The 14,665-nt window shown below is 40.5% G+C and overlaps 1 protein-coding gene across 1 annotated transcript in view; it reads right to left on the reverse strand.

Annotated features, from left to right (window-relative positions):
• Nucleotides 1–2,919: 2,919 nt before the first annotated feature.
• Nucleotides 2,920–14,665, reverse strand: part of LOC134043363 (sucrase-isomaltase, intestinal-like) — a 57,841-nt gene continuing 46,095 nt past the window's right edge. The window contains exons 18-23 of the mRNA XM_062491556.1: nucleotides 13,829–13,885; nucleotides 12,053–12,183; nucleotides 11,168–11,256; nucleotides 10,084–10,133; nucleotides 5,688–5,846; nucleotides 2,920–2,979 (exon numbers count right to left, since the gene is read on the reverse strand). Coding sequence (XP_062347540.1) covers nucleotides 2,920–2,979; nucleotides 5,688–5,846; nucleotides 10,084–10,133; nucleotides 11,168–11,256; nucleotides 12,053–12,183; nucleotides 13,829–13,885 — 546 coding nt within the window. The remainder of the gene's footprint in view (nucleotides 2,980–5,687; nucleotides 5,847–10,083; nucleotides 10,134–11,167; nucleotides 11,257–12,052; nucleotides 12,184–13,828; nucleotides 13,886–14,665) is intronic.

Below are 14,665 nucleotides of genomic sequence, written 5' to 3' on the forward strand. Positions count from 1 at the left end.
ATTCCAAGACATGCAATACTTCATCGGGCCTATCAGAACAGATTTTTTTGTGTTTGGCTTTACTGAGCAGCATGTCCCCTTCATTTAATTTGTTCTACTTAAGCCAGTGTAGCTGATTCAAGCTACCACCATATTTTCATCTTTCACAAAATCAACATAAGCCTTTTTCAAGTATGAACAGTGGGGATCCTTTGAGATTAAATTTAAAATTATCCATTTTAGATGAAAAAAATGAAGTGTACATGGGGTAGTATGGAGAATGTTTGTTTTTCCTTTCTCTGCAGAAGAGAAGTCTAATGACATATTCTTAGGTGTCACTGTACCTTGGGTGGTGAATTTCTGTGTTCTCTTTATGGCTTTGTAAGGAAGAAGCATAGAATCACCAGGGTTTTGAAATGCAAAGTAAGATTTTTCACTTTACGTTTCAACTCTGAATTCTGAAGGACTCAGATTCTGAAGGACTCAGCTGGTGAGTTTTATGGCTAACAAAGGCAGGATGGAGAAAGCAGCTGACTACCAATGCTTTTAAAATCCAGCCTGAGAAGTTCTCATTCCACTGTAAATCTGTATCTGTAATAAATATAATCCACACCAACACTTGGGGAAGTTCATTCTTTAATTCAATCTAACCTTAAAAGACTTTACTTAAAAAAGTAATAGATTTGTATGTAGATTCTTGGTTTTGCCTCATACCACTTTTAAGAGGTGGTCAATATTTTTTGTTGAAGTTGTTATCCTTTACACAAGAAGAAAAAAGAAATTGTTGGAATGGGAAAAAATAAACAGTGTAAAACTTAAAAAAAGTGTAAATAATCCAAAAAATACACCTGCATCTCAATGCTCAGAGAGGATAAATAGCCAGATAGGTATACATGGCCACATAAACTCCATTTTTCTTTGATGTCCCTATTAAAAATGCTGACCAAGGGCTGTCTTGTTTAGGTTTACAAAATAAATATGTGAAATCAGAGCCCAAGGCAGATGCATTACCAACTAGTGATTACCTGTTGTGTTCACTGAAGTTACAAGGCACAAAATAACAAGAAAGGAATAAAATCCAGGTTGTAATACAAGCTCAAATAGCATATTGATGCTGGTAAGAGTGTACTTCTCTGGACTTGTTTTACTAAGATGTATGTGCAAGTGCCAACTTAGTCACTGATTTCACAAAAAGCTTCTGAGCACTGGCTGATTCCACATGCTTATCCAGCAAAGAGCTCTTTACACAGGTGACATTTCCAACATCTCCATTGCTCTCCAGCCACATCTGTGCTCCAGTTTCCATACCAGTCACCTTTCTCATCTTTTGCCAGCAAATTTCACCACCTCCCCTCTCCCAATCCTGCTTTTACCCACACTGTAAGGCAGATTAGAGAGAAACCCACTGAGCCAAAAAAAGCCCCACTCACACACCAACCAAATTCTGTTCCCCAGTCTAGGCCAGGGTGTTTACAAATTTGCTTTCTCTAATACACTGATCTCTTGCACTCTCTTTGCTCTTTTGCCATGGTGAGGAACTAACATCCTCACATTTGGAGGAAAACTGAGAGCAGGTGATGCTATTGCTGCAAAGACACATGGGAGAGATTGGATTCTGCACAGAACTGGTCTGTTTTATTGGTCCTCATTCATCCCACATTGTCAAGCCATGCAGCAGTTTTCTCTGTTTATGTCTGCAACATGCTCAGGGTGAGCAGGCACGGGGCTCTCACAGGCAGCATGAGAGGATGAGTGGCAGTGTGGCAAGCCCAAGACAGTGTCTGGCCAGCAGCCTCTGGACCAGCACCTCCTGTGCTGCAGGAGCCCCTGCTGGTTGCCCTGCTCTGGCATCTCCAGTGCAGAGCCATGACACACGGTGCAGTCACACCCTCTGGGCCTCTGCTGTTCCTCAGGACTGTGCAGCAAGCACTGCTCTGTCTGGCTGCCTGCTGATGGTGTCTGCTCCAACAGAGGCTCTCCTCCTTTCCTCTGTCCCAAGTACACAGCTCTCACAAACCCTGCTGACATCACTCCTCTGCACAAGGACCTTAATTTGCACAGTCCATAGACTCAAAGTGGCAGACTTTTCAAGTGTTTTTTCATCAAGGACTGTAGTCACATGCTGTATTCCTCCTTCACCTCATTGCCCATGTTCTGCTCTTCCTCAGCCCTTTCTCACCATCTGCAGCTGCACCTTTTTGTAGTAGTTTATTTTATTTTCTCCAGCTTCTTCCCACAAAAAAGCTGATGTGCAAGTTGCTTTCTCTGCATTGTACAGAGCAAACATATCTCACATCAGACCTTACAGCAAAGACTCTGGAGAGACCAAAGTCTTAAGATTAATCCACTAGACCCAGCTCATTTTGGGAAAGATATGCTCAGGCTGCAATCACATTTCAGGATGGAGACAGAAGTGAGCAATCACTACAGCTGAGATCTTGTAGTCTGGGACAATGGGCTGATTTTTAGATATGATTATATAATACTTCATAGATTATATTAATATTTAATATATTATATGTTATATATACTGCATATTATATTAATGGCGGGCTATGTATTGGGCTACAGAAATTAGTTGGTTTTTCTTTTTTTTTTCCCTGCCATAGCTTTGAAAAAACCAAACAGTGTATGCTGTGTAGAATATGGTCCCACTGAGAACATTTCCAAATATTATCTCCATCTGTGGTGAGACAGAATTTTCAGAATGATTTCTTTTATGCTATTTTGAACACACATCAGTTTATGTTCATATTCATTAACTACTATTGAAAATTTTATTTGAGGAATACTGAGTTACAAATTCTACAAAAGAAAAGATGAGTCATCAGGTTCATTTGAAATGTTTTAATGACTTTTTTTTTGTTAACATTAAAATCAAAGAGAGATCGATAGTTGAGGGCCAAGGGTTCTAAATAAAGTCATTGTGTTCTGACCATTCTAGTAAAGCTTAATGTTGAGTTCCTGGGTAAGAGGAGCAGAAATCCGCAGTACCAATTTCTGTGAAAAAAAAAAAAAAGAGACAAAACAAGGAATTTTTTTAATGTGAAAAAAAAAGTTCAAAACAGAGATTAAGAATTGAAACTTGAGTTTCGATCCTTATGATTTCTTTAACATATCTGGTAGGGTGACACTAACTTGATGGCAGTATGCATCTTTCTACTGCTGTATTCAATTCAACATCCTTTTTAGAAATTCTGGAATGGTTTAAAATTAATTAATTACATGAATTAAATATTAAATTATAAATACAATATCTGTCCTGCTGTCTCCCTGTTCAATGTTAAATATCATGCATTTTATTCTACTCACGTAATTTCCATTTTCAGCACTTCACCAGTTTTATCTTTAGGTTTCAGAATTAATAATTTCTTAAAATGCATAATACCCATTCACTTTGCCAGCCTACAAATTCATGTTAACATTACTCTAACAGTCTGTGCTTACTTAGATCACTTCTTCAACGTATCTAATATTTTCATCTTTCATCAGAAACAGTTCTCTACCACTGCTTAGCGAGTTGGAATTCCACTTCTTGTATAATCTGCCTTTTCTTCAAATACAGGGAAAAATTCCAGACAAAAGTACTGCAAAACTGAAAATTGCCAGGCAGCCAGAGAGGCTACTCCAGACTGCAATACTGCATGGATATTGGGAGCTGTGGATATTGGGAACCTCTGGGAACTTCCCAGAGGATGCAAGTGTGACAAAGAGAACCTTCCCTATGCCCATTGTCAGCACAAGCCTGGCCAACAGATGTACCCTTCCAGCATCCCTGCTGCAGTCACTGTACAGTTCCTTAAGGCATGAGGCTCCAGAGGAAAAAAAAAAAAAAAGAGATAACAGATTCCTAATAATAGGAAGATTCTGTGATATTGCAAATGTCAAATCAGGGTAGAGCTGCATGAATCAGAGAGAAAGAAGTAGCTTATTACTAAGCAACCTGTTTCTATTTATATACAAATAAATATGGCTCAATAAACACTTAAGCACTGCTATTAGGTAAATTTGCTTTCTGTAAAGCAAAACCAATATGGTAGAAGTTACTTTCTACAGTAGCCCTTTAAACAGTAGGGTCTCTGCTTGTAAAATTATTATACAAGATGTAATCTCACTAAGACTGTAAGAAAGTGGCAAATTTGCTCTTTGTATTTTATTTATTTAATTACATGAATAAGTTTTCAATATTTAAACCGAAGCTGCTGCTAGTTCTCCTTAAAAAATTAATTTTTATTTTTTTTTTATTAGAGGGTCAAACACGAGAAGAATATAGGTAGTGACGTAACATCTGTTCAGGGATGGTGGGAGAGGTTTGACTGAATCTCTCAGAATTGTGAGAGGAATATATTTAGCTTGTTTAGAAAATTTAACTTTTTTGTAATTTTGGATCCCTACAAAATCAGCTTGGTGGGTTTTTTGATCCAGCATTTGAAGCAGATCTTAAGTCACCGAGATAATATTTTGCTCTTAAATGAAATTGAAAGTTATATTTTTGAGACAAGCTTATTAGCCTTTTAAAATCATCTTTGTATGTGAGGCTGTTGGTCTGCAGTTATCTTCTGGATTTCTGTGATTGGTACCTTCAAGCATGTCTCAATGGAAAGTTTTCTTTACCCTGCCACGTTTACGTTGCTTTCAGATTGCTTAGAGGCTGTTAAACAATTTCATCCCTTGGGGAAATACTGATCACATTTATTTATGACATTGTCTGTGAAAGTGAGATTTTTACAATTCTCTAAGGCAGAAATTTATTTTCAGCAATTTTCTTCCTTTGCAGATTCCTTCAATAAAATAAATGCTAGTACCAGGTATTTATAATGGGGATCACTCTTTGGTTACAAATGAAACTCAATCACTAAGCCAAGTGGGTAGGGTAACATTAGATGTGACAGCCACTACTTGTTGCCTCAGTTATCTTTCACTGCAGGATGACTTAGTGGCATTTTGCAGTGTTAACACCAGGAGTTCCCTAGATGCAGACCAGTGCTGAGATGTGAGCACACATCTCATACAGAGTGTGAATGGCCACTCAGCTTGGTGACTGGTGACAGATATGGGAAAGTAGCCAGAGGAAAGGAAGCAAAAGGTTTTGCTCCTTTTGTCTATACTCCTGCGCAAAAGAAAATTGGGACCACAGAGGCTGTTGCCTCTTAGGGCTTGTTAGAGGTGTTCAGTCCATCCATCCCCTCTGCAATGTCCCCGTGCTGGTGGCAGAGGAGCACTGCACAAACAAGTCATGCATTTCGTTCTGGAACACTGAGGCTTGGCACTTTAAGATGATGAAATTGTATCTCTCCAGATGACAGAGAGATGCTCCTTAGAGTCAATTACACTGGAATAATTTTTGGACACCAAGTAATCATGAGAAAAAATCCACAACACTTCTTTTCAGCAATAGATTAAAAGCTTGGACAAGTTTTCTCATTTTATCAGAATGGTAAGAACGCCCATAAAATTGCTAACTGCACTCTCAGCTCAGGGACCTGTATCTTCTTTCCAATATTTCATTAGTTTAAAAATTGGTGTAAGTGGCAGACATTAAGTAAAAGAGAGAAAGATATTAAGTAAAAAATTGGTGACTGGTTAAACTTGAAAATGTAAAGGGGTGTGGATGAGAAACAGTTCCTGTCCATCACTGACTTCATCTCTCTTCACTGTTCACCCTCCTTTCTCTATGTTTTTACTTAACCTCTCAATTCAAGTCTTACCCCACTCATCTCATAAGACACAGCATCTCCACGGATGGATCTTCCATTCAGAGACACAGCTTGAGGTCTCAGTTTCAGGCCAAGAATGGTAATTTTGTTGTACTTCAGAGTGTCAGCTCCACGGTAGCCATTTTTAACTATTTCAGTCTTCAGGCTTCCCTGGAAAAAGACACAGAGAAAACTTTAGGACCATGACAGCTCTTTAGAGGTGACTTGCTGCACAGTTACAAGATTTTATCCTTGTCAATGAACATACAGAACGTCTCCCAATGTAGACACTGAATTCATAAAGGAAAAAAAACAAGAGTCACATTAATTTGTACATAATAAAGGCTTCATGTATTATTATAAACTAAGAAAGCAAATAGTATTTACAGCATTCATTCGATTACGAATAGAAAAAATGTCCAAGAAGACATGTTTTTCTACTTCTAATCAATGTAAATTTTGTTCTTGTACCCATTACAGAGTACAGTGGCATATGCAAAGCCGAAATCCAGATACAGAGATTCAATTAGTGACCTCAAGACATAATTAATTAACATCTAAAACGAATTGCTTTAAAACACCAGTATCTTCCACAAACATCAGCTGCTACATGTTTTGCCCCTATTTTATGCACCACATCTCCTCCTAGAAATACATGTTATATATGTCCCAACCTTACAGAAACTAAAGGAATATTGTATGTCCACAGAACTTTGTTTCTTGTACTTGTTATTTACTATGTGTCCAATATTTAGGGGTGTACTAAGAGGACATACAAAGTCATTAAGCTAATTCATTTGGATCAGTGACAGTAATTTCCCATACATGCAATGAAGGGGAATCATCGCATTTGTTATGTGATCAAAATTGTTGAGGAAATAAAGATTAATTACACTGCTCAGGAAATGATGGACTGCTATGCAATCATGACTTTTTAAAAATATGCCAAGGAGAAACCCATGATGGAACCTTTTGCATAAATTAGCTTATGTTATTTCAGTAGTGCATTGTAGGAGGGGAGCACAAGCTAGATCACAGTATGTGTAGCTTAGGGCTGTGCTTAGACTGTTTATTTCAGGCATCCACACTAAAAATAAGTGCTAAGCCCCAGCACACTGATTTAAACTGCCTAAATAAGGAATGTTGGTTATTATTCAGCTAATGGGGAGAGGCCTGCAAAAGCCTCCAGAGAATTTTTTAGGGTACCTATTGCATGTGGTGTCTTATCCCCTCTGGCAGAGCTCCAGTACAGAGGGAGGCTCAGTTTAGAGAGAGCACCTCCTATGTTGCTTTACTACTGTCTCAGGTGTGGCTAAGCAGGAGAGCCAGCTCAGGTGGCCACACAGACCCTGTAAGCACAATATAATATTGAACTCACATCTCAAGCTCAAAGGCCCAAGTCAGGACACTTCAGTAGACACCATTTTCCCTGACCAAGATCTAGAACTGGAGAAACAGAATCACAGGATATGCTGACTTGGAAGGGGCTCCTAAGGATCATGGAGTCCAGCTCCCTGCCCTGCACAGGGCAGCAGGATGGTCTGGGTGGATGTGACTCTCTCCTCCCCAGGCATCTAAAGATTAAAGTAATTGCACAGGAAGGTCCTGCCTTCTTGTTTGAGGGAGTTATGGATATCACTCAAAACCCCATAAATGCAAAGCAGCATGAAGCCCCTTGATCTGATGCCACAAGCCAGGGTTCTGTACTTTGAGCAAAATGGGTACCATGGAGTTCTAGTCCTATCAACTTCACCTTTTTTCTCCCTACATTTTCACCCTGAATATTGGACCAGTTTTAGGAGAAACTTCTTTTCAAGCTATCCAGTCACTTAGTGCCTAATGGATGCTTTCAGAAGCTCCCATTTTATTGGACAACCCTTCCATCACCATTGCTTTAGTATAGTGTGGACCCACCTGGTACAGGCAGACACACCTGGCCTGTCTGCCAGCCCTGGGGAAGAGGACCTCCCTGCTCATCCCTGAAGAACAGTGGATCTTATACATGGATCAAGCATTTTTCTAGAGGGGAATTAAAATGCCAACTGCAGTGAGACAGCACCACGGAGCAGGAGCTTGAATCATTCTCTGAGACTCAAGTGCCTGCCCTAGTATTGAATTCTTCTTTACACTTCTGAGTTGTTTAAATGAAAACATAAATTAAAGGGTCTAATCCTGTAGCTGTTACTTTTGCAACATCCCATGCTGGGTTCAGAATAAATACTGTGATGTCAGACCTTACCAGCAAATCTCTCAAGGAACAAAACTTATGTGTTCTCCTAAAACTAGGTGTGATTAAATTATTCTTCCACATTTTTTTAAGAATACAGAAATGTGTAACAAATACAAAGATATTCATACATTTCTTATACCTCAAATTTGCTATTTGAGATGGACTGTTTTCTTTATAAACACATTATAAAAACTCAACATTAAAGATTATTGGAACGCAGATAGGGAATTCAGTCATGGATTTACAGGCAGAAGTTAAATACGAGCAATGAGAAATGGAAGTGCCGGAGAAGCAACAATCTAATTTGCACAGTTCAAAATTTAATATAAAACTGGATATTGTTTTTCTGTAGCCTTCCTGCAATAAATTACTATACACAAACTATAGAAAACCAAAGTGATTTTTCTTCCTTTTTGCTGTTGAAATACCCTCTCTTTTCTGAAGAAGGATTTTTTTTTTCTTGGTAAATCAAGAACAAAATAAGTTAAAATGAAATTTAAAGTTAATAGTATTAAATGAATGTCATGTGGTATTAGTTCCAGGAAAATATCTCATGAATATACCAGGCTACATAATAAAGCCCGTTGGCTCACCCTGAATTGTTCTTGCTCTTGCACCTAGAAGACAGATCTTCTAAGAGCAATATCACAATAGTGATTAACACAATTTTATTGTTTTGACTATTTTCTGTAGATTACTTTGGGGCTTTTAGGAATACATGGCATGAAAATGATGAAATAATTTATGTTGGAAAATACCTTTATGGTTATCAAGTTCAATTATTAACCCAACACTGCCAAGTCTACCACTAAACCATGTTCCTAAGAGCCATAGCTACACATCTTTTAAATACCTCCAGGGATGATGACTTCACCACTTCTCCGAGCAGCCTGTTCCAGGGCTTGACAACCCTTTAAGTGAAGAAATTTTTCCTAATATTGAATCTCATCCTCCCCTGGTGCAACCTGAGACCTTTGGTCCTATCACTTGTTACTTGGAAGAAGAGACTGAACCCCACCTAGCTCACCCTCCTTTCTCACAGCTGTGGACAGCAATAAGGTCTCCCATGAGCCTCCTTTCCTCCAGGCCAAACACCCCCAGCTCCCTCAGCTGCTCCTCGTATGACTTGTGCTCCAGACCCTCCACCAGCCTCCCTGCCCCTCTCTGAGCACAGGATCTGAGGTGTGGCCTCACCAGTGACAAGTACAGAGGTGCAGTCATTGCCCCACTCCTGTATATTTCTGGTACAAGCCAAGATGCCCTTGGCCTTCTTGGCCATTTGGGCATATGCTGGCTCACGTTCAGAAGGCTGGGGACCAAACCATGCCATAGTCTACATTCAATCCTATTTCTTACCAAATGCTAGAATTGCAGATGAAATAAGATCTGTAGAGATATCTTATTGAAGTAGAGTAAGGTTTAGTTACAATAACTCCCACAACTTACTCTCATATACTTAATGAGCTTATGGTAGATATATTTTATAGTTTTTTACTCAATTGAAGCCTGGACTGTTGAGCTTTTCTATATGTCTTTCTCAGGACAAGTCTGCACAGAACTGAGTGCTGTGTGAAAGGCATCAGTGCACTGACCCTGAGCCAATCTGTTCCTGTGCTGCACAGAGCATCTGATCAGCACAGCAAGTGGCCAGTCGTGTGCTGGATCTCTCCACAGGGCACCCACCATGGGAGCAGTGTCTGTGCTATCAGACAAGGAAATGTAAGCTAAAGAATTGAGACTACATAATTCTCTGCACCACAAAACAAAAAAGTGATTGAAGTTCAAATGTTGCTGGAATATCCTGAAGAGAGCATAGCTTTCTCCCACCTGTCAGGCTGAAAGTTCTCACGAGGAGGAACAAAAGAAAAAGGTCCCTTGTCCCCAAAAGTTGCAACTAAGGAAAAAAAAAGTTGAAAAAGTGTTTGGTTTTTTTTCAGATTTGTATTACAGGAGGGATATTAATGACATGTGTCACTGCAAACACAAAACTCTAGGATCATAGTTGGACTATTTTGTAGCTAGCTGTAAATGAAAGCATTAGGTATCTTACCTAGTTTATAGACTGAGCTAGAAGATAAAAAGCTTTCCAGAGAAAAGTTAGACATCAGCACCTTACAGTGGCTACATTAAAATACAGCTACCTATATGTATGTAGGTATCTTGCATGTTGCCACTTACTTTGCTGAATGTGTATTTAGCCAAGAAGTAGTTCTCTTTTTCAATAGTATCTGTCAAAATACAAAGCAAGGAGGATTGATATCAAAACAGGCAGCAAAATCCATAAGCAGTTCACATTATTGCAGCAAGTGGCTAAGGTCACGCTAAGATGATTTGTGGGCTATTTAATCTCTTTCTCTAGTCTTAGGTTGATCTCAGGAGAACACAATGTGAAAGATTGCCCTCTCTAGCAGATTAGCTGCTCCCAGTGTTACACATTTCTCATATCAAAACACTGACTTCAACAGCAATCAGTTTTTCACCTTCACAGAATCACAGAATAAGATGACTTAGGACCCTCAAGGATCATCAAGTCCAGCTACTGGTCCTGCACAGCACCATTCCTAAGAGTCACACTATGTGCCTGAAAGCATTGCCCAAATGCTTCTAGAACTCTGTCAGGCTGGTGCTGTGACTGCTTCCCTGGGGAGTCTCTTCCAGTGCCCCACCACCCTCTTTGGTGAAGAGCCTTATTCTAATATCCAACCTAAACCTCCCCTGACACAGCTCCAGGCCATGCCCTCAGGTGCTGTCTCTGTCACCACAGAGCAGAGATCAGTGCCTGCCCCTCCTCTTCCCCCCATGGGGAAGCTGTGACTGCACTGAGGTCTCCCCTCGGTCTCCTCCAGGCTGAACAGACCCAGTGCCCTCAGCCACTCCTCACACGGCTTCTCCTCAAAGCCCTTCACCATCCTTGTTGCCTTTCTTTGGACACTCTCTAATAGTTTAATGGGTTTTTTATATTGTGGTGCCCAAACCTGCCCCCAGCACTCGAGGTGAGGCTGCCCCAGTGCAGAGCAGAGGGGAGGGGACAATGCCCTCCCTTGCCCAGCTGGTGATGCTGTGCCTGAATCTCCCAGGACACGCATGGCCCTCCTGGCTGCCAGGGCACCTGACTCACTTCCCATTGACCTTTCTACCATTCAGTCTGGGGTCAGCTCTCCAGCTATTTCTAGCAGAAGTCAGTGCCATTATGCTGCTGAAAAGGTGGCCGGAGGAGAGCCCTGTATGCAGGTACTACTTCACAGAAGGGGACCAGGCTTACCAATGGAATCACCATCATCCCAGAAGAGAGATCCAGAAGCTTGTCCTTGTTCATCCAGGGCAATAAGGAGTCCAAACGGGTTCAGGCGGCTGTTGACAAACACATTGAGAAGTGTCAGTACAAACCTCTGGGCACTGTTCCTTCCAGGTGACTGAACTAAAACTGTGGAACACAGCTCCCATTTTAAGGTTACAAAAAAGGTCATGACAGAAGAATGAGAACGGTGTTCACCAAAAGGATTCTCAAATTGATGGAAAAAAATCTTTGCCTTGCCTTGGCTGCTGAAGTCTAGACTTCCCACACTTTGAGTGCTCATGTGGACAAGCTTTTGTGGCCTTAGTGGATAACTGGATAACTGGATGGTCTGGGACTCACCTGGTAACCAGTACTACCTTACTATGGCTGCTGCACAGTGCTGTCCCTTCTCTTTCCTACTCAGATTAGCTTCTGAGCATGGTTCAGACTTAAGACCAGTATATTATCCATTGACATGGGGAAATAATTTTCCTGAAGAAAGATTTGAGCTTTTCCATCTTGTTGATGGCATTTGGTAAATTCACCCAAGAAAATTTTTGCATTTCCTCTTGCATACATTTACTTTCAATGACTGACAGCAGGTCAGTGTGGCACTAAGAGGTGCAAACACTTTTCTGAGCATAATCACAGGGCCAGGAGTAGGCGTCACCTGTGCTAACAGTGACATGGGTCATCTCTCAGGTGATTTCTCCTAATGAAATGGAGTGAATAGTAGTATTATCACTTGGGATGGCAGCTGGGAGCTGCAGATAGTCTCGCTTCTGTACTTTCCTTTGATTTCTTTTTTGACTCTCTGTGGGTCTCTCACCCATACCGTGGCTGCTTGGTGACAAACACAGGTGACATTACCTCTCAGTAGTGGTTGTGGCTGGTGCCTGTTGTGGCAGAATGTACCCTCCACGGATGAACAGAGGGATCTTGTTCAGTGGGGCAGACACAGTAGCATAGTTCTTCCTCCAGGCACTTGGCACTTTAAGACCCTACCACAAAAATTAATGCAGTTAAAAAAATGCAAATCCAGGCACTATACATATAGACCACTGAAAAAGAGAGCAAGTGGTAAATTTTGATTTCAGTTACACCAGTGAAAAAAACAAACTAAAATACAGATTTCAGGAGTATTACTCTGGTTTATGTTTAAACATGAAATAGGATCTAGACCCTGCAGTTATGCATATACCTGAGGTAGAAGCATCATGACTGAAAGACAAGGCGAATGGTCTTTAAAAATTTTTCATTTGTATCATTTTTCCATATGCTATGAAAAAAACCCACTCATCAAGACACTGAGCAAAAAGAAAAAGAAACTTTTATTTCCTCCTTTTTTACATATGGAGCCTGTCACAATTCAGTTTAAGGTAAGTGATTCATAGTCATTTGGGAATGTAAACTATAGATTTTCTTCTCTTCTAAGAACAATTCTTCGTCTTTCAAAAAGTAATTACAGCATTCAGTGAGTGAAATTTGTGTGTGTGTAGACAACCAACATTAAGTTCTCTTATCCTTTTCTGGTTTAATGCCTGAAAACCAGCTGCAGGCAAGACATGCACAGAGTAAATAACAGGAAGGCTTTGCTCTTGCCCTCTGTAAATTATAATTATTATTTATGACAAGTACACAACTTTGCTTTGGATAAGCACCATGTGCATGACAAGTAAGTGCCAAATACTGGGAGGTGAGCAATGCCAGGGGCAGGCACCTAGGCAGGGCAAGGGACACGGGCCACTCACCCTGCGCCCAGCCCAGCAAGGAGAGTTGAATTAAATGCTGGACTTTGCAGCATCGCAGTCTTATGAAGAGAGAAAAGGAAAGGGTTAGATGAATATCCATCTGAGGACACCAGCCAAATGCTGAAAATGACCAAACTTATTTAAAAATGAGTCTGCATTTCCTCTGAGAGCAGTTCTGTCCTGCCTGCTCTGCTGCCAGGGACACTCAGGAGAGTTAACAGCCTGATGATCCTGGGCTTGCATTTCTGAAAGCTCTTAGCATCAGTTTAACTGCTCACTTTGAAGCCAAGGCTGGGTTTAGCCTGCAGATTGCAGCAGAGCACTTTTGGAAAAGCTTTTTGTCCTGGGGATGGTGTTGGAAAGGTCAGGACTCAGGCACTGAAGAGAAGGTGCTGGCATGTCCCACAGAGCAGATTGTTTTGCAGCTCTTGGAAGCATCTTCCAGAGGGATGCCTCACTCTGAGCTCCCAATATGCCTTCTGTCAAAAGTGATGTGTGTGAAAAAGTACATGCACAGGAGGGTTTGTTGCATGTTCACAGGAGTGTGGCTTGGCTCTGCCTCTGTCTCTGCGCATAGAAGTGTACCAGAACAAGAATTAAAAGTGGGGGTCAAAGAAAGAAATCCTGGCATTTTCATGTAGGTCTAGGCTGCTTTTGAAAATTCTGTTCACTGTGTCTCAGAGCTTTCCATAGTAAAAACAGAAAATAAAATGTTACTGAAAGCTGTGTCATTTTCTCTCCCAACTAGCCTGATGTTGATTTTTTTCCCTCTAGTTTTCTTAAATACAGATGCTGAGGTAAAAATACTGCTGAAGATTGATAAAAGTTATTTTGCTGTAATTGTACCATATTAATTTTTTTTTTAAATAAGAAAATTAATCTTAAAAATACATACGGTATAATAGTCGAACCACTGTGCATCAGGGAAGTATACAGTCACAGATCTTGCTCCCTGTAATTGTCATAAAGATTAAAGAGATTAAAGTCTTTTTTTTCCTTTTGCATTTCTGATATTACATTAGCTTTATTATATTTGTTCATGGAGAGACATATGCTGAATATTCTAATAACGTCAAATTTTGGATATTATGGCTGAGTTATTGTCGTAGCAGTGGGCTAGTGCTGGATACTAAACAGACAAGCCTATCCTATTTGGAGGGGTTTTACTGCCATAGCCTGGAATGAGTCAGTGTTACATGATTCATTTATTCTAGTACATAGCTCTGTGTCTTGCAAATGTAACTGGCCTAGGTGCATTCCTCCAACACCTGAGCAGCCCCAGCAAGAGCTATGGCAGGCTTTGCAAGACAGGGCTTCACATCTGTAGTGGGAGGACACCACTGCTCAGTGCCCCCTGCACCATTCCTGCCCCAGAAACAGGGAGAGAATGAGCTCTAGCACACAGAGGATACAGATCCTTTGCTTCTTGCAAACAATTTAAAGTTGCAGATAAGTAATAATAAATAATAAATGCTTTGCTAATTGCACAATTACTGTACTTCATTTTGCAGCATGTGTTGTGTCAGATCGCTGCAGGGATGAAATCCTGCTAAAGGCACTTTGCATTAATAACTCCAGGAACAGTTGGATTCATAGCATACTTCCAATTTTGTCACAAATTGCTTATTCTCACAAACAGATTAATTTTTACTCTCAGTGTAGACATCTGCCCCTTTGCAGAATTACAGATTAGCCCCAAGGACTGCCCCAGGAATCCTGTAGAGCAGGAAAA

This window comes from Cinclus cinclus, chromosome 4 (genome assembly GCF_963662255.1).
Source record: "Cinclus cinclus chromosome 4, bCinCin1.1, whole genome shotgun sequence".
Classification (NCBI taxonomy): Eukaryota; Metazoa; Chordata; class Aves; order Passeriformes; family Cinclidae; genus Cinclus; species Cinclus cinclus.